The sequence below is a fragment of the Ischnura elegans genome, assembly GCF_921293095.1.
Source record: "Ischnura elegans chromosome 13 unlocalized genomic scaffold, ioIscEleg1.1 SUPER_13_unloc_2, whole genome shotgun sequence".
Lineage (NCBI taxonomy): Eukaryota > Metazoa > Arthropoda > Insecta > Odonata > Coenagrionidae > Ischnura > Ischnura elegans.
In genome coordinates, this window is record NW_025791658.1 from 5,040,085 (window position 1) to 5,066,648 (window position 26,564).

Sequence of the window (26,564 nt, forward strand, 5' to 3'; positions counted from 1 at the left end):
ACTAGATTCTTCCGAGGGAGTTTCTCCGTGTATCCCGTGTAAAGGGGGACCCGTCATGAGCCTCAGCCAAGGGCCCCCAATCGCCCCAGAGAGCCCCCGTGTCTAAACGACATTGCGAAATCACTCCAACATTCACAGAATAAAACGCATAACACTACCGTAACCGCTCTAGAGTTACAAGGAAAACCCACAATTTAAATACAACAGATCGAAAAATGCAATAACACGACAAACACAGTAAAAAACTAAAAATAGCCACATGAAACTATAACGCCGCACTTGAAATAGGGTAGTTTCCTTCATTATAGAAAACGAAAGGCATTGATTGCGATTCGTTACCCACCATTAGTGTATTCATAATATGCAAATTATTTGGTTTTAGAAAACTCAGTTTAGATGAATGGCCGAAGTCAATTTTAACCTCATTTTAAAAATGCCAGGTTGGCTCCCATGTGATGCCACTCCACGTGACGTCACAGGGACCTAGTTTATATACGAGTAGATAGGAGTTTTACATCGTCTGAGGTTACCAATGCATGCATGAGGCACAGAGCTCAGGGAAACATGTCTTAACAATCACCTACTTATTAAAATTGACTAAAGTCGGAATGTTTTCTTCGTTTCATAAGGTATTAATAATCCTTATTTAAGCCAAGCGCTACCTGCTAGCAGGGTACTCTTCTTCCTGCTAGCAGCCTGCATCGTATCAGCGCTCAAAGCCTCGCCCCAAGGTCACCTCACACGGCGACAGCGGGAACTAGAATGACGTCACACGGGGTCTTCCCAGCATTCATACTTAGCCGTCGCGTTTTCGCGCGCTTGAAATTTTCACTTTTCATTTAATAGCGAAAAATAGATATTGTCATTTAAAAATGGAAAAGCGTGAAATACGTACTCCAAGAATAATAATCTTTCAATTTAGGCAATAAAAAAATAACAGGAAACCACCCTATTGACGTGCTTCGCACTGAATGTGTTGAAAGGTTTCAGGGATCTCACCACCCTTTCTTAGATTTAAATTATGTTATGCAGCAACTCGGGTACAAGGTTACACTATGGTTAGACTTCACTTCTGTTTGACTGTACCTCTCAAACATCTTGTACTCCGACACCCAGTGCCCGTGGCTGGTGGCTCCCTCGCTCAACTCCCACCCCTCAGGGTCTGCGTCATCCTCTTTCTCCTCTGTTGGCTTGGCTTCAGACTCAGCACCCTTGTCCTTATCTCCTGATGGCTCTGTCGACTTGGCCTCGGGATCTGTGTAACCAATTAACAAATATTATTATTATTTAATTTCCTATACAATAAGAGTTACAGTAAAACCTCTATGTGGTGAAACTCTTTACACCATAAACCTCCGTACATCATACCACCCCAACGGTCCCGTCTGATTTACAGGTAAATTTATAGGCAAACCTCTTTGTAGTGAACCTCTTTACATCATAAACCTCCATACTTCATACCAAGGAGATACACCCGAGACGGCCTAACTACCTCTGCAAATTGTACCGAGACAACAAGAGACCATTAATGTAGCCGTGATTACGTACAGGGAATGACATTTTCAGCAATAAATGTTTCACTCTTTTTTTTCCTATACATATACCTTATTATGCTGTAATTTTCACGTTAATCATTAGTTGTGGCCATTTTGTTCTATATATGAGAGCATACCAAACAGTGAATAAGAAAAAAGGTATCTAACTATCCTAATCATTTTAAGTGACTGTTGAATTGAGAGAGATCAAATCATTTTCTCTTGAATCATGGTAAAAAATCATTCGATAGTGCTCACTTTCTGTAATTATTTAATATTAAATATATTTTCACTGATGCATGCATGTTTATTTAAACACATAAATAAAATGATTTAAAAGACAGTAGTGCCTTTCTTTTCCAAAGGATATTAAAAAATGGTGCCTATCACTAAAACCTCTCTATAGTGAACCTCCATACTTCAAATTGCCCAAATTTTGGTCCCCTCCATTACGATGTAAAAAGGTTTTACTGTATTATTATTACATATTGCTGAAAGTAGGCATTTGCCTGGTGGCAGCATTAGATTTACATACATGAATAACATATGAACCGATCTATACCATTTTTCTGAACTGACGGCGGCTGACCTTGAGCGTGCTCGCAACCCTCCCACTCTTCTAGCCAATCACAGAAGAGCGACAGGAGAAAGTGTGGAAGAGCCCGCAGTCTCTCTCCGAATTCCGTTGAGTGCACATCGCTCTCCAGCTGGCAGTGTTGCCAAGCTGAATCTTTGGAGATCGCTTTGGTGCTCGTTCTGCCGCCCCCGAAAGTACCGTTAATCCCAAGGCTGGCAACGCCGGTCGGCCGGATGGAGGGGAGCGTAGGGGAAAAGGGAAGGGGATGGAGGGGAACAGAGAGGTGGAAGGGGCAGCGCTTCTGATTGGCTACTTGCTATTTTCCACCCAGCCGCCTTCAGTTCAGAAAAATGGTATAATGACTAAGTAAGAAACAGAAGAGACACCTACAGTAAAAATACACTACACCCCTGATTATCCGGGCTAATGATTGGGGGACAGACGGCACGAATAATCGGAAAACATGGATAACCCAAACTTTCACTTAAATGTCTTGCAATGTTCGTAATTTATGTAAAACAAACCATATATTATTATTTATGCAGTTATTCTGTTATTTAAGAGTGCTTCCCGGACTCATTGAGAGCTTTCTTCGCCAGTTCGCGGTCTTATTAGCGGCTATAACATGGTTGCACTCGTATTATTAATGCTCCATGTAAGGCATGGTTTAAAAAATCCGTGGTTGTGTGATCACGGATACAGAAAAGTGGTTTGCACGAATGCTTCAAAACTACTACTTGATGTTGGAAACTACACAGTCAAGCACCACACCATGTAGTCGCGTCTCGCACAAGTTGCCCGGGTTGCAACTGCTGCGGGATGTGTATCCGTGATCACGTAGCACGGTCGTGCACTGCGAGGCTTGGAAAACAGAAACACGGTACTCCCATGAATGCAGCCAGTGTGCAATCGCTTCCGTTTTACGAACGGGATACTAACGGAAATTAGCCTGCTGTATCACAGCATTAACCCCCTTCCAATTCGATTAATTTTCCAAATATCGTGCTCCTATTCTCCATTTATTTTTTCTGTGGTTCTCATTTAAATGATAGGTAATGAAATGATGTTTGGTAATCAATGTAGCACCTTGAATAAAATGTGATCATTAAACATGGAGAACACAGCTATCGCTACTCGAATAAAATCATTTCAATCCTTCCAATGCATCATGTTTCATGAAATATGAATTATTCATGAATACTATGAACGTTTTAACATTGTTAAGCTTTCAAAATAACTATACTGTTCCTCTAAATGATTAATTAATGATAATTATATAGTTCCTCTAAATAGTGCTAAAATTATGGAAATCCAATGATGAGATACCCTCTCCTTTGCGCGGTTTGGCGTCGAAAGTTCATGACGAGATAGACTCGCCATTAGAGCGCAAAGGGGTTAAAGAAGTATTTGCGATGATTTTCCATCAGATTTTATTTTTTTGTAAAGATTGCAGAAAAAATTCAGCGAGAGAGAAAATCAAGGGCGGATAATAGGGAGTCTGCTGTTCATTAATTCAACGAGGGACTTTTCTTTTCATCCTCAGATGGGCAATGAACAGTCTGAACGTCGGGCCATCGCGTCAACCGACATGTCTAACAATTGGCTTCAAGGGGTCCAAGGTCGGTTTTGCAGTTCAAATATCCGTGTTGTTGCTATTGTGACCTCCAAAGGTCATAATGGGGGTCAAAGGTCATAGAGTTAAACGCAGGGCCCTCATGACAACCAATGGTAGGTTTTAAATGGTTTCCAAGTCAGTTTTGCAGTTCATAGATCCATATTGTTGATTTTTGGACTCTTGAATTCGGCTTGTGGGGTTTCAGTGTTAAAAAAAATCGAGATAGCTAGAAGTCTGAATTTCATTGACCACGATTTCAATTCACAAGTATACGGACAAGAGGAAACTGAAAATAACACTTTCATTCATGAAAATTCAACCATCGACCAAGTAAGGTCACAGTCAAGGTCATAAGGGTAGCATACCAACAAAGGTGTCAATCCATGGGTCACCACATACATCAGCGTCTGCAATAGGGTGGTTCCTTATTATTTTTTTATTGCCTAAATCGAAAGGTTATTACTCCTGGAGTTCACATTTCACGCTCTTAGATTTTCGAATGACTATATCTACTTTTCGCGAATAAATGAAAAGTGAAAATTTTCAAGCACGCGAAAACGCAACGGCTAAGTATGAATGCTGGGAAAACTCCATGTGACGTCGTTCTGGTTCCTGCTTCTGCCGTATGAGGTGACCTTGGGGCGAGTATATTGTGCGTTGCTGCGATGCTGGCTGCTAGCAGGTAGCAGAGTACCCTGCTAGCAGGTAGCAGAGTACCCTGCTAGCAGGTAGCAGAGTACCCTGCTAGCAGGTAGCAGAGTACCCTGCTAGCAGGTAGCAGAGTACCCTGCTAGCAGGTAGCGCTTGGCCTAAATAAGGATTATTTATACCTTATCAAACGAAGGAAACTTTCTGACCTTAGGTAGTTTTAATGGGTGATTATTAAGAGATGTTTCCCTGAGCTCTGTGCCTCATGCATGCATTGGTAATCTCAGACAATGTAAAACTCCTATCTACTCGTATATAGAAACTAGGTCCCTGTGACGTCACGTGGAGTGGCATCGCATGGGCGCCAATCTGGCCTTTTTCAAATGAGGATAAAATTGATTACACCCATGTCTCGTATAGCGCAATTTTGATATAGCGCAAATTCGCGGGGAAACATTGCAACGCAGTGTAGCCTATTCCAAAAACTTAAACGCTCTCATGATAAAACGTGAACTTGCGCTAAGTACAGACGAAATTTCTATCATTTTACGCATATTAATATTATTGCTTGCCTCAATTCTTCTTTTTTGTTTATATATTAATCGAAATCCATTGCTGTGCAATGGCCAAAAGTATTACTCGTCATTGGGTCCAGATAGCCGGCCTACCGAAGTAATTTATCCCGTCTCCTTAACAGAATGATGATAAATAATTTAGATCATTAATTATGCGAGGGGCTAGTGGAAATGATTTTTTTCAGCAATACGGTTTGAGACATATTTTTCCGTCACAGGTTATCGGGCGGTTGACTTCCAGGGTCTACGCTAAAGCCTTCAAGGTCATCGGTATTCACGGGGGAGAAATGGAGCGGTGGCGGAGTTGCGCATGAATAGCATCAACACATAAAAGGGTCCGCTATAGTGTCTCAAACACAATGGCTTCGTTCCCTCCCCGCAGTCGTAGGCCTTTTGCGTCTCAGGAATACAGTTCAAAGGTAGAGGGTGATTTAGATAGAGCCATACAGAGTAAAAACCAAGAGAATATGGCAAAAAATAGGAATGCGTGTAGAAAAATCAAGAATTTATCAAGAAAAACTATAAACCTAGAAGAGGAATTGAAAGAGGTCAATTGCTTTGAAAATGGAGAACGTCAAAGCGATATTGCGCGGAAGTTTAAACGCACCATGCCTTATTCTGAATAAAGACGCAGTTAAAACATCAGTGACCTCAGCCGCACCAACTTCAACCAAGCGGTTTACACATACGGAAAGTTCATAGTGAATCAGTACAAAAAGACAAGAGTGGAAATCGCTCCGGTTGGTTCCAGAATTTAAACGGCAAGCAGGTATTTTCAGTGCGGCGATATCTCGTGAATCTGCAAGTGTTGATAGCGCAGTCACCGCAACATTTTCTGATGAACTCCAAGCTGTAATTGAAAGTGGCTCCTTTCCCCCTTAACCAGTTTTTAGTGTTGACGAGACGATATTGTTTTGGAAAAGAATGCAATCTCGCTCATTCATTTTCAGGGAAGGAAAACCTGGGTCAGGTTTCAAGGCATTTAAAGACTGTTTCACGTAGCTGCTAATGACTCGGAGGACTTCAAATTAAAATGATTTATCATTCATAAACTCCGCTAGCTATGAAATGGCATTCAAAGTAACATTTTCCTGTCATTTCGATGAGCGACAAAAGGGCCTGGGTGACGCAATAGTTGTTTTTAGACTAGTTTGAAAAATCGTCAACTGCCGGCAACGCATTACGATCCCCTGAGATAGCAGATGTTAGCCCACCCGCACGACAGGAGGGCATTTCAAAAGCACGTAAGAATTTTTTTTAACGTGAATAAAAGTCTTCGAATGCGTGCATACTATCTTTAAAGATGTTTTAAACTATAAAAATTTATTTAAATAATGTTTTATAAGACTTTTTATGGGAATTAGATGTTTTAGAGGAAATTCAATACCCAAGACCTATGCTACCAGGAACGCATCCCTATCTTCCCAATGTTAAAATGCTCTCGTATAACGCAAATTCGTATAGCGCAAAGACCCCAAGGAACGCATCCCTTGCGCTATACGAGACATGGGTGTACTAACATTCGACAAAACTGGGAATTATAAAACTAAATAATTTGTATATTATGAATACACTAATGGTGGGAAACGAATCGCAATCAATGCCTTTCGTTTTCTTTGATGAAGGAAACTACCCTAATGTAGTTCTACGATTGTAAAATGAAGATTGAGAGATTTTTAAGGTTTTATGACGAAATTCACGGCTTTTTTTTTTTTCACGGTAGGCAAAATTCACAGCCTATTCACGGGTTTAAGGTATTCAATTATTGTAATTTAATTCAGGTATTATGCCAATTTCCATGAATATTGCACGAGGCGAAGTTACTAAAAATTAAGAAGACAAAAATGACACATGACCCGTCGGAAAGTCTGTAGATCATTGGTTGGAGAACAACTTACCACTGTCTGGCCCTTTATCCTCATCTTCCCTTGCCTTGGCTGCCAACTGCTTCTTCAGATGCTGCTTCAGTTCCTTCCTGGCCCCCTCCACTGTGTTGTAGCGATGGCTCACGTCCCTCGCCTTCTGCGCCAAATCCGCAAACCCCGGCATTTCATCCATGGCACCCCGAACGACCAAGTGCATGCCGTGGCTGAAGCACTGAATCACGGTCCAAGGAATCTTGGCAGACGAAGCGGCCGCCTGCAGCTCCCTTGAACTGTCCGTCACCACATACATCTGCGTCTGCAATAGGGTGGTCCCTTATTATTTTTTTATTGCCTAAATCGAAAGATTATTACTCCTGGAGTACGTATTTTACACTTTTAGATTTTTAAATGACAATATCTATTTTCATGATTAATTGCAAAATGAACATTTTCAAGCGTGCGAAAATGCAACGTCTAAGTATGAATGCTGGGAAAACCCCGTGTGACGTCGTTCTGGTTCCCGCTGTCGCCATGTGAGGTGACCTTGGGACGAGGATGTGTGCGCCGCTGTGATACGGGCTGCTAGCAGGTAGCGCTTGGCTTAAATAAGGATTATTAATACCCTATCAAACGGAGAAAACTTTCCGACCTTAGCCAGTTTTAATAGGTGATTATTAAGAGATGTTTCCCTGAGCTCTGTGCCCCTTGCATGCATTGGTAATGTCAGATGATGTAAAACTCCTATCTACTCGTATAGAAAATAGGTCCCTGTGACGTCACGTGGAGTGGAATCGCATGGGCGCCAATCTGGCCTTTTTCAAATGAGGTTAAAATTGAACATTAACATTCGTCTAAACTGGTATTTCTAAAACAAAATGATTTGTATATTATGAATAAACTAATGGTGGGTAACGAATCACAATTAATACCTTTCATTTTCTTTGATGAAGGAAACTACTCTATTGGACAGGTAGGCAGGAAGAATTTTAAGAGACTGTAATAAATAAAATGCGGAGAAAGTAAGGACTAGGCCTTTGAGATGTGGTACTACAAAAGAATGATGAGGATAAAACGGATCGACAGAGTCAGCAATGAGGAAGTACTGTATAAATATATAAACAGTAGATTCCGGTTAATAGGGACGTATCGGGACTTGTGCACTTTGCCCCAATTAAGCGGCTGCCCCAATTAGGCAAACTCTCTTGTATGTGGGCATAAAAAACTTTGAAATGGTAGAAAGAAGACTGAAGAATGTTTATAATGCAACATAAGCTTATTAAACTATTAATTTAATTAATTAATTAATCAGTGAGTCCAGTTAATTTATTTTCATTTTTAAGAATTATAACAATTTAGCTGAAAATATTTTTCACAGCCTCGGGCGACGCTGAATGAAAGTGTCTTTTGATAAGTCCTATTAAAGAAAAGTCCCATCCTCTTGCGGATAGTATAACAACAAGAGCTTTCAAAACAGGGCAAGAATAGGAACATTTGTGAAAAATAAGAGTAAATCAAAGGAGGAAAATATAAAAAAATAGTATTCTCAAAACAAAAAATTTAAATGTCGTCGCGAGTATAGAGTCTATGTCGCCGACTCATGGCCCAATAAAGCGGCATGCTGTCCCAATTAAGCGGAGAATACTCTGGGATATTCCTCTATTGGGTTCTGTTCTTCAAGATCTGCCCCAATTAAACCGCTGTCCCAAGTAACAGGTGGACCCATTAAACGGAATCTACTGTATATAAATTTTGCTTTTTGGAAACCGAGGCCAGGTTATGCAAAAGCAGTGTTAAGCAAGGGATATCTGTACCATATTGTTATCATCACAGCCAGCGATTTAGTTTTACCTTTGAGGTGTCGAATCCCCACTCTTCGAGGGCAGACACGATGGTGCGGTGGATGTCTTGGCCAGACTGTTTGCCTGGGAGGTGGCGAACGCCCAGGAACTGATGAGAGACCCCCGAGGACTCTGCAAAGTGGTGGCACGTGATGGAGAGGTGGGCCGAGCTCTCTCCTCTCGACGTCCAACGATCCACAGACAGCGAGCACCACTTGCACTCCTTGATCAGCATCTCGTACTCCTTCCTCCGCTAAAACAAGCACCACAGAGACAAAATGAATACCAGAATAACGAATAACTTACTTCTTCACGCAAAAATATTTTGGTCCAAATTGGTCGTTTAGGCTTTTTGTTATGTAGTAATGCGTGATATAAATAGGCACTTATTCTGGTCGGAACAGCAATAGTGCACATTGAATTGAAATCAGTGTGTTCTTTAACTACTTTATTTGAATTAAGTTATTAAAACTCCCCTCGAAAAGTTATATCGTTGCTTCAAAGTCACTTTCTCTTCCACTCCATGGTGAAAATCTAATGCTTTTCCGAGTGCAGAGGTAGCGTCAACAGAGAGCTTCACACGCTTCGTGCAGCTTCATTGACAATCAGTTCACTCTCCGAGATTCCTGTACCCCAAATACGCTTCCCCAACTCCTACGCGTGAGTGCACGGAGGGTATCTCTCAGCACTGTTGACGCATTCCAGGTTGGTCGTTTTGCATTGTTGCTATGAAGTAATATAAATACAGTGAGTCCTCGTTCTACGTCACCCCGTTTAACGTCATTTCGCGATAACGTCACGAAAATTTTGAGACCGTCATTCGTTTATCTTTTTATCTTCGTTTATCTTTTTATCTTCGTTTATCTAAAATTTGCTTCGCAATAACGTCAGGTCTGGTCAGGTCTTTTAAATTTCGCGCGAGAAAAAATGCAAAGCGGCGGGCTTTTCAGGTTGTTCGTTTTGTGGGCGGTAATACAGTGAGTCTAAACGAAGTGTAAAACGGTGTGTTTATTGTCAATTTCGATTACGTTTATAGCAAATTTTCTGCTAAATGAATTCTTAGGTAGGTGCGCAAATGTTAAGTGCGTAAATGTCAAGTAAAGTCAATGGTTTTCTGGAACCTGAAAAGTGATTTCTTGGAATTTTTCCGTGTAGAACTCAGAGTATTTGTCGTCACTTTTTTGCCGTGTTCTCAAAAATCTTCATTCCTGTAACTGCGACAATGTTTCAGCGATGATGATGCCCAGGCGACGCTCGACCAGGTGACCACCATAGCGAAGCCGATAAGCAAATGCAGGAAGATACAAAAATAGAGAAGGATGTACGTCGCTGCTGGTATTGCCGTCGATGAAGACAGGGACTCGTATTTATGCCATTGTTTGGCATTACCATCATAAAAAATGGCCCAAATATGATACGCTAAAATTTTTTCGCGTAGGAATTGTGAGGTCTAGGAGCCGATATTCACTTTTTCATTGTTTCTTATGGGATATTGTGCTTCGATTAACGTCATTTCGTCTATCGTCACATTTTTCAGGAACGGTAAGTGACGTTAAACGAGGACTCACTGTAAACAGTTATTCGGGACGGAATACAGAATAGTGATACAGCAAAACCTCGTAGTAGAGAACCTCTTTACATCATAAACCTCCATACTTCATACCGCCCCGACGGTCCCGTCAGATTAACATGTAAATTTATAGGCAAACCTCTTATGTAGTGAACCTCTTTATCTCAGAAAACCTCCACTCATCACACCAAGGAGATACCCCTGAGACAGTCTAACTACCTCCGCAAATTGTACCGAGACAACTAGAGACCATTAATGCAGCCACGATTGAGTACATGGAAGGACATTTATTATTTTGGGCCCTGTTCCCACGAAAATAATACAGCAAAACTGTTACAGCAAAAGTAAAAATAAAAAAAATAGCGATCTTGCAAGTAAAGAAATTTCGCGTGTGAAGAGTTGAGTTCCCAGTCCCTTGGACTAACCTATGATCGTCAATGTTAATCTATCGTAATGATTGGGTACTGATGTGAGGAGGAGAGAATATATATTGTGTATTCATGATATAATTTTCTATTGGAGCTACGTTTTTTCTGTCACACTTGAATATTTTCCTTTGAATGAATTGTGATACTGTTTACAGCAGGGTTATTCCACTAATCGTATGGCCGGGCCATAAGTCGAAATCGACCATAACTACGGCCTCGAGACACGTATGGCTTCGAGCGATTCTACTCTGAGCGAAAGGCCATAAGTCGGGCGGCAGCTATGGCCTTAAGGCCGTAATACTATGGCCTGCCTAGGAGGCGGTCATAACTCGGGCCATAATAAATAACATTGCTCGTCTACGGAGTTATAGAAGAAATTTACGGAGTGTCGTCGATTATATAGCGATTGTTTCAAGAAATAATATATGAATATTGCGGGGGAGCACATATACGGATTCAACGGGCATTGGCTAGATATATAAAATAAAGACGCCGACTTCATCTGGAAAGAAGGAGTATATGGGATACGTGTAATCCGTTCGCATACGATGATGACATTTTCATTACCTCATTATTTCCGCGCGTCAAAAGAAGTTGTTACTTAATTCGTAAGTAGATATAGTGGATGAACTAAAAGTTCACTTGTAGTTACAAAGTTAGAAATACTTTATTAATGGATGCTCTGTTAAAGTGAACGGAGGAACGGAATTTTATTTGCTTTCTGTGCTACATTTGCTAGCAGATTTCTTACTTGTTTCGAAAAGCTGTAGGTAACTTTAAATATCCGCTATTAAATGTTTTATATTTTAAGATTCTAGCATTACGGTTACAGTTCGTAGCATTACGGTTCATGAGGGAGGATATCTAAGAAACATAGGGCAACAAATTTTTTGGCAGTAAAGCAATCTTCAGCACGTCGGTGCGTAAAGGACAAACGTCGTCCACAAATCAAGGAAAGAATGATAGTCTCATATTGATGTTTTAATTTTATACAGCTACCTAAACATAAGCCTCTGATAATAAAATTAATGAAACTTAAAGTTTCAATTTCATCTTTAGATTTCGTGCATTGGCTGGATTTCTACGACTTTTGAGGGCAAATTCTAGCAGCCATGAGACAATAGTTACACCATTGGAAGGAGAGAAAGGGGGTTAGAACTACAATAGGATGTCATGTTCTAACTCTATCCATTACATGTACAATTCACGAATATTATAATACTGTAGGGTACAAATTGTGTACAAATTTCTTCTGCTTCTTCTCGTCCGTGATTTGCGTTCTTCACTTTTTTTAAAACCTCCAGCGTCTGCCGCCGGATCAGAGTTAAAAGAAAATCCAAATTTATCCTTTAATAAGAGTCCATTTCAGTTAAGGAACATAGAATTAATTTTGTATCCACGTTGGAACAAACTTCCTTCTCAAAAAATGATTAGTGTTCAAAAAAAGTGAACCCAACTTATAGTACCAATTATAATTCTCATACTCGCCTATGGAAAGGGCGTTAAGTCTTTTGGCCGGGCCATACGATATGGTCCCTCGAGAGTGGAATCGGTATAGGCCGTAATTTCAGGACGGGCCATAAGAAACTTACGGCCGGCCATGCGTACGGCCCCGTTAAGTAGAATAGCCTTGCAGGAGTATTTAAAATGTCTGGAAATGTTGTGTGACTATTCACATTCGGCATGCAATTGTATGTACGTATATGCTTGTATAGGTTTATATTTAGTTTTTTTCTCTATTTTTTTTGCATATACTGGTTCTTTCGTCAATAGAATTTCCACACAAAGTAGGCTACGATACGGGTGCCGGTAGCTAGAGAGGACTTTTCGTCCTCAAGACGTTAATTGAACTCTTTTTTCCATCGAGCAGTTGATTTTTGTAATAACAGAGCCACTAAGCAGTAAACTGGTAAAGGACCATATGTGAAATGTTATGACTTCACACATACAAAGCCAATAAAATAGAAATACGTACAGTAAAACCTCTATGTAGTGAACCTCTTTACATCGTAAACCTCCATACTTCGTACCGCCCCTATGGTCCCATCAGATTTACATGTGAATTTATAGGCAAACCTCTTTGTAGTGAACCTCTTTATCTTGTTAAACCTCCACTTATCATACCAAGGAGACACCCCCGAGACAGCCAAACTACCTCCACAAATCATACCGAGACAACTAGAGACCATTAATGCAGCAGCGATTACGTACAGGGAATGACATGTTCAGTGATAAATATTTAACACTCTTTTCCTTATACACCTTTAAATGTTGTAATTTTCACGTTAACAATTAGTTATGGCCATTTTGCTCCAGACAAGAGCATCGCTAGCAGTAAATAAGAAAAAAGGTATCCTAATCATCAACTATCCTAATCACTTTAAGTGAATGCTGAATTAAGAGAGATCACACCGTTTTCTCTCCAGTCATGGTAAAAATCACACTATAGTGCTCGCTTTTTTATCATTAAATAATAAATACATGTACACTAATGCATGTGTGTTTGTTTAAAGACATACATATAATGGTTTAAAATACAGTAGTGCCTTTCATTTCCGAAGGATATGAAAAAATGGTGCCTATCACTGAAACCTCTCTATAGTGAACCTCCATACATCAAATTGCCCAAATTTTGGTCCCCTCCGTTACAATGTAAAGAGGTTTCACTGTACGTTCCTCCTTAGCATGGCAATTTCTCTTGGACCTGGTACCTTCCAAACACAACACAGGTAAACAATTTTTTGGTTAGTATGCTTTAAAGAGTGGCACTTTCCTTGGTTAGTACGCTCAATTATTAGCCATGAAGCAACCCTCAAGTCATTTCCTGGTATCTCCTGGGTGTGTAAACCTCCAAATTCATAATTTATTTTATTATTATCCGCCATTGGCCTCCTTACATTCATCCCATATCTCTCTTTCTACGATGGTGAATCATCCAAATCTATTTCTCAAAGCAAGGAGTATGCACGTCATTACTTGATAAGTGCTGCAGGAGCAGACAATGCTTTGGATCACCACGCAAAAATACTTGATCTACGTACAAGAAATAGAAAGCAGACAACTTTAGACAAATGTTTTAAGAGAATTTAAACCGAAGAATATAAAAATCTGCTAATAATAATTTTTAAATGTCATATTAATCGTTATATCAATACCTATAATTCAATGAATATATACATCGATATATGTTCATTCAGATAAAGTGCACAGCTATTGCCGGGATTTATGTTAAGGGAAATGATACCCAATTTTTATGATTTTTTTAGAACAACCAATTGACATCGGTCAGGGTTTTCGTCATTCTCTACAAGTAATCTGTGGGAAAGAAGAAATGACGTAACTTACCTTGTCCTCTTAATATATATACGACAAATCACGGGAGAATGACAACGTTTTTATGTAATATTCTCTGGGAAATCTCTGAAAACCTTGTGATTTTAATTCTCATGGCAGTTTTTTGGCAGTTTGGTGCTAATTTTTTTGATTTTTAAAGTGAAAAGAGTTCGGGAAGGTGACTCTGCAATATCTTCGGAAAGTAATGGTAATTATGATGACTTTTCCACCGATTGCAATTGCCCCAATCGCTACTATCTACTAGCCTAGTTAGCATGTTTTCCTGGATAGAACGTTCATTTTTTGTGGTCCCTTCAAAAACGTACTGAAGAAGTTCCACTGTACATCAATGCCTTCAAAAGGAAGGCATTCGAAGGAAAAAAGGAGGAATAATGGAAATATAGCATAGAAGAATAGGAATATTCAAGCAATAATATGGATAATAAATAGTGCTGTGCGAGTCTTGCCTCAACAGTCAAGACGAAACTTTCATTTCCCCGCATTGTCGGGCGAGACTCTCAGCACTTGGAGAGTCTCATCTGGGTAGTGAGTCTTGATGGGAGTCGAGAAGTCTCGCCCCTACGAGATTTCTCGACACTGGTCAAGACTCTCGGGCAAGGCGATAATTTCTGATGAATATCAGTTGATGATCGAGTTCACTAAAGCATCCCTATTGACTTTTATGGATTTATTCACATTACAGGCGGTCCCCGACTTTCGCACACACTGCATTCCCGAAAACTTGTACGAAAGTCGTACCATTGACTTCCATACTAATTAGGGGTTACGTTCCAAAAGAGCGGAATATACGTACTAAAACCTTTATTTTCACGGATTTTATTTCAATTCACTTAATTTTAATAATACGTAAATAAAATTCCTCAAATCATCTAATTTCTTTCGGAAATATGCAGAAAATTAAATAAAATTTAAAAAACCAAGAACTCCGATGGCTATTGAGTGAAACTTCCTCTTGGCGTTTAAGTTGACATTCCACTTATTACTTCCACTATTAATAAAAAGACATATCAAGAAGCATAACAAAATGTAATTGTTGAATCCGCACTCTGGATACCATTTAATTTTTACGCCAAAATTTGATATTCGGCAGGTGACTTTCGTGATCGTGTACATTTCACATGTTATTCAAAAAAGACAAAAGACAAACGGAATTTGGGTGATATTTTTTATTTTTATTTTATTTTAATAAAGAGATACACATACAGCAATACTGCCAATTTAAAGTGCACTTATAACAACACATATTAAATAATTAAATAATAATGATTTGATTACAAATTTAAATAGAATAAAAAGAAAAACAAACATTTATCCGTCTATCTAGTCATTTATGTGATAAATATGTTAATGCCCGATGAGTAAAATTTTTAAGTGTCAGACCAAACGGATCAATATCACTGGGCAGAGTATTTATTAAAAGGGAAAGCCTATGGAAAGGATATTTGGATGATATATGGATATTTCGTGAAATATTGTGGATGAAGGTGTACATGAACTAAACAGCACTAAAACGAAAAAACACAATTAGAAAGAAGATCTTACTAGTTTTATTGACAGCTAATTGATAATGTCTAGTCTGAAATCTAGAATGAAAAATCTCTCCAATGAAGGCTTTCTTCTTCTCTTGATAAAGGAGCCTATAGCAGGCAGTCCCTATCCCAAATAAAACACCTAGATTAGAGTCAACTACCAACAATTCCCTTCATTGTTACCTTCATATTGTTCGCATATACTGCCATTTGAAACAATTGAATGTAGGGATGCGCAGTAAACATCGCGGGAATTAAAAAAAAATTACAGACCAACGTCCAAAAGTCCGAATTTAGCGTACGGAAGTCAAGTAAAAGGTATCAATTTTGAAGGTACGAAAGTGCGAATTGTACGAAAGTCAAGGGTACGAAAGTCAAGGGTACGAAAGTCAAGTGTACGAAAGTCGAGGACCGCCTGCATAAAAATATTTTATTTAATGATTCACCCTCAGTATACAATTTTTAAAAGAGTGTGCATGATGCTAATGGAGTTCCCAACGAGATATTTGGAAAAAAAAATTATTTCCTTTTCCTGACCTCAATATTTAATATAAAATTTGAATCTTGGAGTGTAGGTGTTTAAATTGAAATACAAATTTTGCAATAAATTTTTGAAATATCAATTTATTTACAAACCATTACCAGGGCTTAAAATGAAATTGGGCATATAATTTTGATATTTAAACATTTTAAAGGATTAAATCAATTTTTCTCATTATAGTAATATAATAAAAAAGAAACATTCACTTGCAAATTAACAAAAAAGAAGAGATTATAGTCTACATCTATAGAATTTGATATACCTCTTTTCAATGTTAATTTATGGTAACTAATGTTCATGGTTACCTGTCATTTTTGGTTAATTAAATACTAAAATATGCTTAATTTGTCAATGTCGATCAATATATTACAACTATTTTTGGTTTTGGAAAAATATATAAAGAGTCTTAAAATAATTTTTTGTTAAATTATTTTAAGACGTGTAAGTTTTATTTTTTGCGAGGAGCCGGGAGTCTCAACGGGTGTCAAGAAATCTGGTAGGGGCGAGACTTCTCAAGACCCTCGACCCAGGCGGGACTCTTGCCGTGCCAAGTCTCATCCTGACCATGCCGAGAAATGAAATTCTCGTCTCAACCATCGAGCCTCACGGGAGGTCGAGAGTCCTATGTCGAACAGCCCTAATAATAATACTCATTATGGAATAGAGGAACTCGTTTTTTGGGCACAGTATCAATGATCTTCTATATTATTTCTACTGTGTAGGTACCTATTTCTCAACTTAAACGCAACCAAACTCTACCATTGAGGTACCAAAATGCACAGAATTTATCAGAGAACATGCGGCGGCATATCTTACTTCGTAAATACTGCTATTGTTTCCTAAAATTGGTTTTTAACCTTTTCCCTACTATACACGTACATATACGTGTGGACGTTTCCTGACCCGGTAGACGACGGGCGTATATTTACGTGTGAGATTTTCCTAGCCAGGAGAACGAAAGCTGTATATATAAGTTTTCTAGCTCTCCCCCTTTTAGGACGGTCGCAGGTTTACGACGTCTTTGTCTCGGGTCCCTACCCTGAGGGGTTTAGGATTTACCCTTAGAATCCGGGAGCAGGTACCTGGACCCCTCGTCCTTTATAACCCCTCTTAGCAGTAAGGGACAGCGGTCATACAATGGTTTATCCAGTCAGGTTTCGAAACAAATATTTGTTCATTTCTCAAGAAAAATAAACTAAGAATTGAATTATTTGTCTTTTGAGCAGTGTTTACAATTTTTAAACGAAATTCTACGATAAATATTAACTTATGTATAAACATTAACAAGGAAATTGTTGCTGCATTAAATGCGTTAATATTGGCCTTAGAACTTCGTTTAAAATTTGACAATGCTCAGATAAAAATGAGGAATTGAATTCAAAGTCTGTAATTTACGTGCAAGCAACAATTATCCATTTGCTAAATACATATAAGCAATACATAAGTTGACCGCAAACCAATGCCGCAGGTATGGTCGTAAATCCGGAAAGGAGGGAGCACAACTACTCTTGGAGTCCGAGATAATGCAAAGTCCCTGTGTGGAGGGGTCGAAAAAGGTTCAGCGAGACCCTTCTTAACGAATGCCCTTCAAAAATGCTCCGTACCACGAGAAAGAAGAGTATTTTGGGGCTCAGTACAGCAGTTATGTTAAGACGAAAACTCCACCGTCTCGAAAGAGTTAAATAATTTAAAAAATAACAAAAACCCGTGTATGTTCCTGATGTTAACGGCGCACAAACTGATACATTTGTTCATTTGCAACAATATCTCGCATTCTTTAAATAACTGTAATTAACTGGAATTGGTTTTTAAATAATTAAAAAAAAACTGTAAATATTCCTGACTTTAACGGCGCACAAACAGATACATTTGTTCATTTGCAACAATATCTCGCATTCTTTAAATAACTGTAATTAACTGGAATTGGTTTTTAAATAATTAAAAAAAAACTGTAAATATTCCTGACTTTAACGGCGCACAAACAGATACATTTGTTCATTTGCAACAATATCTTGCATTCTTTAAATAACTTTTATCAAAATGCGGCTGATTCCACATTCAAGTCTCCTGTTGATACGTAAGCATGAGTCATCATGTGCGTTTAACAGAGGATAGTGTAATTACTTCCAATATTGTGTTTAAAGAGGTCCTCTGACCTCAATTTGTGCATCAACATTCCAAATGAATTTGTACATAAGACCCTGCTTTCTTTTTCTACTTTTTAAAATTAGAAACGCGCCTATCCCTCTGTGGACCTGCATTGAAAAGAGTGAGGGAAGCCTGCTGGGAGCGGGCAAAGCACGCTCGTTCTCCTTTAACCCTTAACCAGTGACGTGCAATTCTTGTTGCACTACCATTCCGGGAAACCGCAATAAAACAAAAATTCACAAAACGTTACAAAGTCATTTTTATTTCTTAGTTTAATGTTTCTTTGACTGCTTGACTATTCTAAAACTTATATATTTAATACTATGCATTCCCAATATGAACCAAATTTTCATTAAAAATTTCTATTTGAAACAGGATCAAAAAACTGATATCAAAAGCAATGAGTTATTATTATCGTACTTTTTTAAATTAAGTACTTAATTATCCACGTCAAGCAAATAAAAATGCTTTCTTACAAATTAATAATTATTATAATTATTCTTGATAAATCACTGAGAATTGTTTTCAACAACATTTTGAACCATTTCCACCAGCATTACGTCTATCAGTTTTTTTTTCCAATTTATTGCCATGAGGTGTCACAGACCGCTAATCAAATTCAGTTGCAAATTTTCAGCGATGAATATTAAGAATGTTGAATTTTAAGAATGCTTTGTACTTATTATACAAAATTATGACGCTCACGGGGGTTATAGATATTTTGAAATCTTAATTTTTAAAATATTCATAATTTTAAAAACGCAGCGGTCTCACAGACCTCACGCCATCGGTTAAGGGTTGATACCTCCGCTGCAACAAACACTACAGAAACAAGATGAATACACAGGTAGTCCAGTCAATGAAAGCAAAAAAACTCATTTACAAAATCCCGGTTTTCAAGGTCTACTGTATGAGCATAACATCATAAATATTGAATATAGTACAAGAAATAAAAGCGAAAGATAAGGTTACAGAGTTTTCTTATTACTTGTATTGCCTTCCCCCATCATTAGCCCGTACGATCAGGAGTTACCAGTACATAATTACCTTTTCTATCATCTTCTCATACATTTCTGGGATGACCTGGCCAGAGAAGAAGGAAGCTGACGGAAGACTGTACTTTGGTTCAAGTTCCGCCATAAGGTTCCGGAAACCAAGGTTTTGCACGATGCTTGACGGCTGGTAATCCATCACCAACATCTCCGCTACCTGTAAGCCAAACGGACAATCAAGGTAAGTATCAAGTAAGATTTTTTCCGTGTTTTCACGGTCTATTGATGAGCCATTTTAGGAAGAAATATTGACCACGTGACAATCACCAGCCGCATGTTAAATGAAAATTTAACAAACGTGATAGACACCGCGAGAGCAGATGCAGCAATGAAAGTGCTATCCCTTGTGATGTCACGTATCGTTAGCAAAATTCAGGGCCAGCTAAAAGGGTTGTGAGCGGGAAAATGGAAGGAGTAGGGCGGTGGCGAAGAAGTGTCTGATTTTTCGCCAGGGTTAATGAAAACTTTACCAGTTACCGGTCTTCCAATCACAGGCTCAAGATCAACGTGTCGTCATGGCACACAGACCAATATTAGAAAGAATTACAGTGCAACCTCGATATAACGACACCCCACGGTGCACTAATAAACACTTGCTATAGCAAATTCTCACTTTACCGGAGGTGGAGCAAATAATAGCCAATATACCTGTTGCGAACAGATATACAGGAACAGGAGTGGTGTGGCGACAGATAAACATCTATCCGATAAACGTAAGCATAAATCCAGACGAAAGGCGATGTTTTTTTGCATCACTAAATTTCCTTACTCAAATAACGACTAACTATTCAAACAATTTATAAGCGCCGCACTGAATAAAAATCATGTAAAGCATTGTTTCGTCAATCATTATATTTATCGAACGACAGTTTACCACATAAATTTGAGACTGAGCACTCCATTAACTTCATTTCTAACAGATCGCTAGCAATTACAGAGGTTAAGGAGTCTTGATGAAAGTCTTCCGGCGGTGAAACCCTCGCTATGGCGAGAGCCAACACCGAAAGGGTCTCGTAAAAACGAATTTTTTAACACGCTTATTATAGGGTCAATTGACGGTGCATCGGCTATCTCTCGTAATATCGGGGGTGTCGCTATAGCTCGTACTCGCTTTAACGAGGTTCCACTGTAAACTAGTTCTACTGTACAGGCATCCCCAAGTTACGTAAGAGATGCAATTGACTCTGAGTAAGTCGAAATTTACGTAAGTCAAACTTTTACTTCAGACATTTCGATCGGCACGGTGGAATTCTCAGCGGAGAAATGCGCGGTAAATTCTCGGTGAAGTTTCATTCAATTCACTGCGATATTCATGAACTCTACCGCGTATTCTTACGTTATTAGATACAAAATCAATAAACATTAGTATAGTCTGAGAGTTGTATCTCGAGCATTGCCAATCAAAATGCGTAATATTATTCCCAGAGTTGACCGATCGCGTGGATTCGGGAAAGAACGGTATCTCAACGCTGCATTACTAAACTGAATACTTAAATTGATTCGTTATGTTATACTGCGATCTAAGGTCCCAAAGAATGCATCGTCTACCTACCTATAATCATTATATCTTCTGCCTTTTATATATTACGTTGATCGATGAATCTGGTGGTTTCACTGTCACAGTTAATACACGTAGGAGGAGTGTCTAGGATTACGAGCAAATAACACACAAAAAAATACCGGTAAATTACTATATTCTTAGATACATTCACACGCACATACACTCAATCTTTCACGCACGCAAACATACTTTCATTCTCTCATATCTCAATAAAATAACATGAAAATATCATCATTTGAATATTTACTTGGCTGGAAACATCGAAGAGTATTTCCAAAGCACGAAGCTAATTATCAGTGAATTTTTATTCAGCCAACTCAGTCATTAACGTGCAACAAAGTTAGCGGGGAAAAGCTTTCAATTACGCAATATTCATTTACATTTGCACACAATATGAGAGAACGAGAAAATGCAGCTTAATAAAATCTTGGCAAAATACAACACGGTAACCGCCAGACACATGTAAACAATTACGCAATTAATATCGTGCATCAATTTTTACTTAACTTATTCGCAGCGTTCATTGCCAACACTCAAAATTTCAATGCCGTTACGTGTGTACTTAACAATTCTTTTCCGCAATAAAGATTTCTGCTCGAACTTCATTTTCTTTTAATTCCACAGATGGAAATGTCCAAACTTAAGGATACAATTTTTAAATAGTTGAAAGTCAGAGTTCGGGTGTGCATGCTGTATAACAAGTTGTATCGTACAGGAATGAGCGCAACCACTTCCATCGCTAGAACTGCAAATTTTCACGTTGATTGCTGACTTGGGATTTATAAGCGATTTTTACACAGAAATTGATGAAAATTCCTTCGAGGAATGACAAAAATGGGTCAATTTGTTATTTTTAGCACGTGAAAAACTCGATAACTATTCGATATTTTTTCTACCCTAGGTTGTACGAGCGAATATCTACTTCTTCGCGCTCGCATTCGAAAATTGACGTAATCATTTGAAATACGGTTATCACTTATGTAAGTACGGATTTACGTAAGTCGAGACATACGTAACTCGGGGGATGCCTGTATATTATAAGTATTTCATTGAGTTGACAAAGAAATCATGAGCAACGACATGCATTCGCAGAGGCTGAGGAGACGTACCTTTTGCGTGATGGCTTTGGAGCGATCCTTGTTCATTGGAGGGCGCTCTTTGTGGATGGCAAACGACTCTTGACAAATGCTCAACTCCTTGTGAAGCACGGGCGGGGGAGGGGACGATCTGAGCGACTGAACCGACGACACCTGGATGGGATATGGCTCCGAGTCCATCTGCTCAGACCCCAGGTCCCCTGCCATCATCTCGTCTGGAAACAATAGAATAATTTCATTCATCAAAGAAAACGAAAGGCTTAGCGATTCGATACCCACCATTAGTGTATGCATAATATACAAATGGTTTTAGAAATCCCAATTTCGTTGCATGTTAATGGTCAATTTTAACCTCATTTGAAAAAGTCCAGATTGGTGCCCATGCGATGCCACTGCACGTGACGTCACAGGGACCTAGTTTCTATACGAGTAGATAGGAGTTTTACTTCGTCTGGGATTACCAATGCATGCATGAGGCACAGAGCTCAGGGGAACATGTCTTAATAATCACATTTTAAAACTGGCTAAGGTTGGAAAGTTCCTTCGTTTGATAAGGTATTAATAACCCTTATTTAAGCCAAGCGCTACCTGCTAGCAGCCTGCATCGTAGCAAAGCACATATCCTCGCCTCAAGGTAACCTCACACGGCGACAGTGCTTGAAAATTTTCACTTTCCATTTAATCGCAAAAAAATAGATATAGTCATTTAAAAATCTGGAGGCTTGAACTACATTCTCCAGGAGTATATAATTTTTTGATTTAGGCAATAAGAAAATAATAGGAAACCACCCCATTGGGGCAGCCACAGTGGTGACTTACCGCTCGACTGAAGGTTCACTTCCCCCTGGTCCTCCTCGCCCCCTTCCTCGCTGGCTGCCTTTTGCTGTCCCAATTGGTGGCGCAGGGCGTGTCTGTGGAGGCCTGAGGTGCTGCCCTTTGCCGTTCGGAGGGGCACCCGGCAGTAGTTGCAGATTGCGATGTTTGGGTGCAGGGGGTGTCGCTTGAAGTGCCTCCACACGCTGCTGCTGTTCGTCTTCCTCTTCTCCAACGGAAGGCGCCTCCTCTCATTCAGCGCCTCCTGAATCTCCTTCAAACTGACTGCAATCATAACATAATACAGTAAAACCACTTTACATCGTAATGGAGGGGACCAAAATTTGGGCAATTTGATGTATGGAGGTTCACTACAGAGATGTTTCAGTGATAGGCACCATTTTTTCATATCCTTCCGAAATGAAAGGCACTGCTGTCTTTTTTAACTACAGCAGACTCCCGATTATCCGGCTGCGGTTTATCCGGGTTGCGGATTATCCGTGCATGATTTTTACTCTCGCTCAAATTTTTTCGCGATCTTTATAGAAAAATAAAATCGGACGCAAAATAATCATAATTACTGCATTAATGCTAGGATAAACCGGGCTTATTATTTCCGTTAGGATCCACTTCGTAAAATGGAAGCGATCGCGCGCTAGCTGCATTCACGGGTGCAACGTGTTCCTGTTTTCTAAGCCTCGCAGTGCGCGACCGCGCTCCGCTAAAAAGATCGCGAACTGGCGAAAAAAGGTCTCACTGAGTCCAGGAAGGACTCTAAAATAACAGAATAACTGCATAAATAATAATATATTGTTTGTTTTAGGTAAATTATGAACATTGCAAGACATTTAAGTGAAAGTTTGGGTTATCCATGTTTCCCGATTATTCGTGCCGTCTGTCCCCATCATCAGCCCGGATAATCAGGGGTGTAGTGTATTTTTACTGCAGGTGTCTCTTCTGTTTCTTACTTAGTTATTATACCATTTTTCTGAACTGAAGGCGGCTGGGTGGAAAATAGCAAGTAGCCAATCAGAAGCGCTGCCCCTTCCACCTCTCCGTTCCCCTCCATCCCCTTCCCTTTTCCCCTACGCTCCCCTCCATCCGGTTGACCGGCGTTGCCAGCCTTGGGAGTAACGGTACTTTCGGGGGCGGCAGAACGAGCGCCAAAGCGATCTCCAAAGATTCGGCTTGGCAACACTGCCAGCTGGAGAGCGATGTGCACTGCTCGGAGTTCGGAGAGAGACTGCGGGCTCTTCCACACTTTCTCCTGTCGCTCTTCTGTGATTGGCTAGAAGAGTGGGTGGGTTGCGAGCACGCTCAAGGTCAGCCGCCTTCAGTTCAGAAAAATGGTATAGATCGGTTCATATGTTATTCATGTATGCAAATCTAATGCTGCCACCAGGCAAATGCCTACTTTCAGCAATATGTAATAATAATACAGTAAAACCTCTTTACATCGTAATGGAGGGGACCAAAATTTGGGCAATTTGATGTATGGAGGTTCAGTATAGAGAGGTTTTAGTGATAGGCACCATTTTTTAATATCCTTTGGAAAAGAAAGGCACTACTGTCTTTTAAATCATTTTATTTATGTGTTTAAACAAACATGCATGCATTGGTTAACATGTATGTATTATTTAATGGTAACAGAAATCGAGCGCTATCACAAATTTTTACCATGATTCAGGAGAAAACTATGTGATCTCTCTTAATTCAACAGTCACTTAAAATGACTAAGACAGTTGATATCTTTTTTCTTATTTACTGTCAGGTATGCTCTCATATGGAACAAAATGGCCACAACCAATGATTAACATGAAAATTACAACATAGTAAAGGTGTAAAATAAAACAAAGAGGGTGAAAAATTTATCGCTGAAAATGTCATTCCATGTACGTAATCGCGGCTGCATTAATTGTCTCTAGTTGTCTCAGTATGATTTGCGGAGGTAGTTAGGCCGTCACGGGGATATCTCCTTGGTATGATAAGTGGAGGTTTTACGATATAAAGAGGTTCACTACAAAGAGGTTTGCTTGTAAATTTACATGTAAATCTGACGTGACCATATGGGTGGTATGAAGTACGGAGGTTTATGATGTTAAGAGGTTCACCACATAGAGGTTTTACTGTAATAATTTTTTTTATTTAATAAGATAGGAACATTTACAATAATAATAACGATAATAATTATGTACAGTGAGTCCTCGTTCAACCTCGTCCCGTTTAACGTTGTTTCGCGATAACCATTCTGATTCGGTTCCATTTAAATGCAACATGGATGTAGAAAGACATGTGTGGGAAAAAAATTAAGGAGGTCAATGGCGGATAATAATAAAATACAGTACACTCCCTATTATCCCAATGGCTAATGATGGGGAGAGACGGCACGAATAATCGGAAAACACGGATAATCCAAACTTTCACTTAAATGTCTTTTAATGTTCATAATTTACTTAAAACAAACAATATATTATTATTTATGCAGTTATTGTGTTGCTTTAGAGTGCTTCCAGGACTCCTTGAGAGCTTTCTTCGCCAGTTCGCGATCTTTTTTTAGCGACGATAGCGTGGATGTACTCGTATTATTAATGCTTTGTGCATGGCCTGGTTTCGAAAACCACGCATCCGTGGCTGTGTGATAACGGATACAGGAAAAAGGTTTGCACGAATGCTTCAAAACCACTGCTTCACGTCGCAAACTACACTGTCAGGCACCACACCACGTAGTCACGTCTCGCACTAGTTGCACGGGCTGTAACTGCTGCAGGACGTGTATCCATGATCAAGGAGCGCGGTCGCGCACTGCGAGGCTTGGAAAACAGAAACACGGTGCTCCCGTGAATGCAACTAGAGCGCGATCGCTTCCGTTTCACGAAGGGGATTCTAACGGAAGTGATAAGCCCCGTATGTCCTAGCATTGATGCAGTAATTCTGGTGATTTTGCGTAGGATTTTTAAAAAACAAAGATCGCGGAAAAAATTGAGCGAGAGTGAAAATCATGCACGGATAATCCGCAACCCGGATAAACCGCAGCCGGATAATCGGGAGTCTACTGTAACTTATTAATTCCAAGGTTTAAACATCTTCAGAAGAAACTAGGGAACGACTTGTGGGTTACGTCATGGCAAGTAATTGTGTGTACTACCCAGGAAAGCGCACTATTTAAAAAGTTCTATCCAAATAGTTTTGCTTGTATTTTGTGTTGGTATATGTATATATGAGAATGCAAATCTGGCCTGAAAATCAACCCAGTACAACACTTTGCTTGGATGGTACAGGGACTGAGAAAAACCGCCGTGGTAAGTAGGCAAACAAGCTGAAGAGGAACTAACCAAGTTCCACTGTACAGGCGGTCCCCGACTTTCGTACACAATGCGTTCCCGAAAACTTGTATGAAAGTCGAACCATTGACTTCCATACTAATTAGGGGTTACGTTCCAAAAGAGCGGAATATACGTACTAAAATCTTTTTTTTCACGGAATTCATTTCAATTGACTTAATTTTAATAATATGTTAATAAAACTCCTCGAATCATCTAATTTCTTTCGAAAATACGCAGAAAATGCAAATAAAAGTTTAAAAAATAACAAGAACTCCGTTGGCTATCGAGTGAAACTTCCTCTTGGCGTTTAAGTTGACATTCCACTTATTACATCCACTATAAATAAGAAGACATATCAAGAAGCATAACAAAATGTAGTTGTTGAACCCGCACTCTGAATACCTTTTAATTTTTACATCAAAATTCGACATTTGGCAGGTGACATTCGTGATCGCGTATATTTCGCATGTTATTCAAAAAAGACATACAGAATTC

At 39.3% G+C, this 26,564-nt stretch overlaps 1 protein-coding gene across 6 annotated transcripts in view; it reads right to left on the reverse strand.

Moving 5' to 3' along the window:
- Window positions 1-26,564, reverse strand: part of LOC124172626 (zinc finger BED domain-containing protein 4-like) — a 113,476-nt gene that overhangs the window by 36,546 nt on the left and 50,366 nt on the right. For all 6 annotated transcript variants that reach the window (XM_046552068.1, XM_046552070.1, XM_046552067.1 and 3 more), the window contains 6 exons: window positions 22,753-23,031; window positions 21,946-22,148; window positions 19,271-19,432; window positions 8,664-8,906; window positions 6,849-7,131; window positions 1,087-1,255 (listed from right to left, as the gene is read on the reverse strand). In XM_046552068.1, coding sequence (XP_046408024.1) covers window positions 1,087-1,255; window positions 6,849-7,131; window positions 8,664-8,906; window positions 19,271-19,432; window positions 21,946-22,148; window positions 22,753-23,031 — 1,339 coding nt within the window. The remainder of the gene's footprint in view (window positions 1-1,086; window positions 1,256-6,848; window positions 7,132-8,663; window positions 8,907-19,270; window positions 19,433-21,945; window positions 22,149-22,752; window positions 23,032-26,564) is intronic.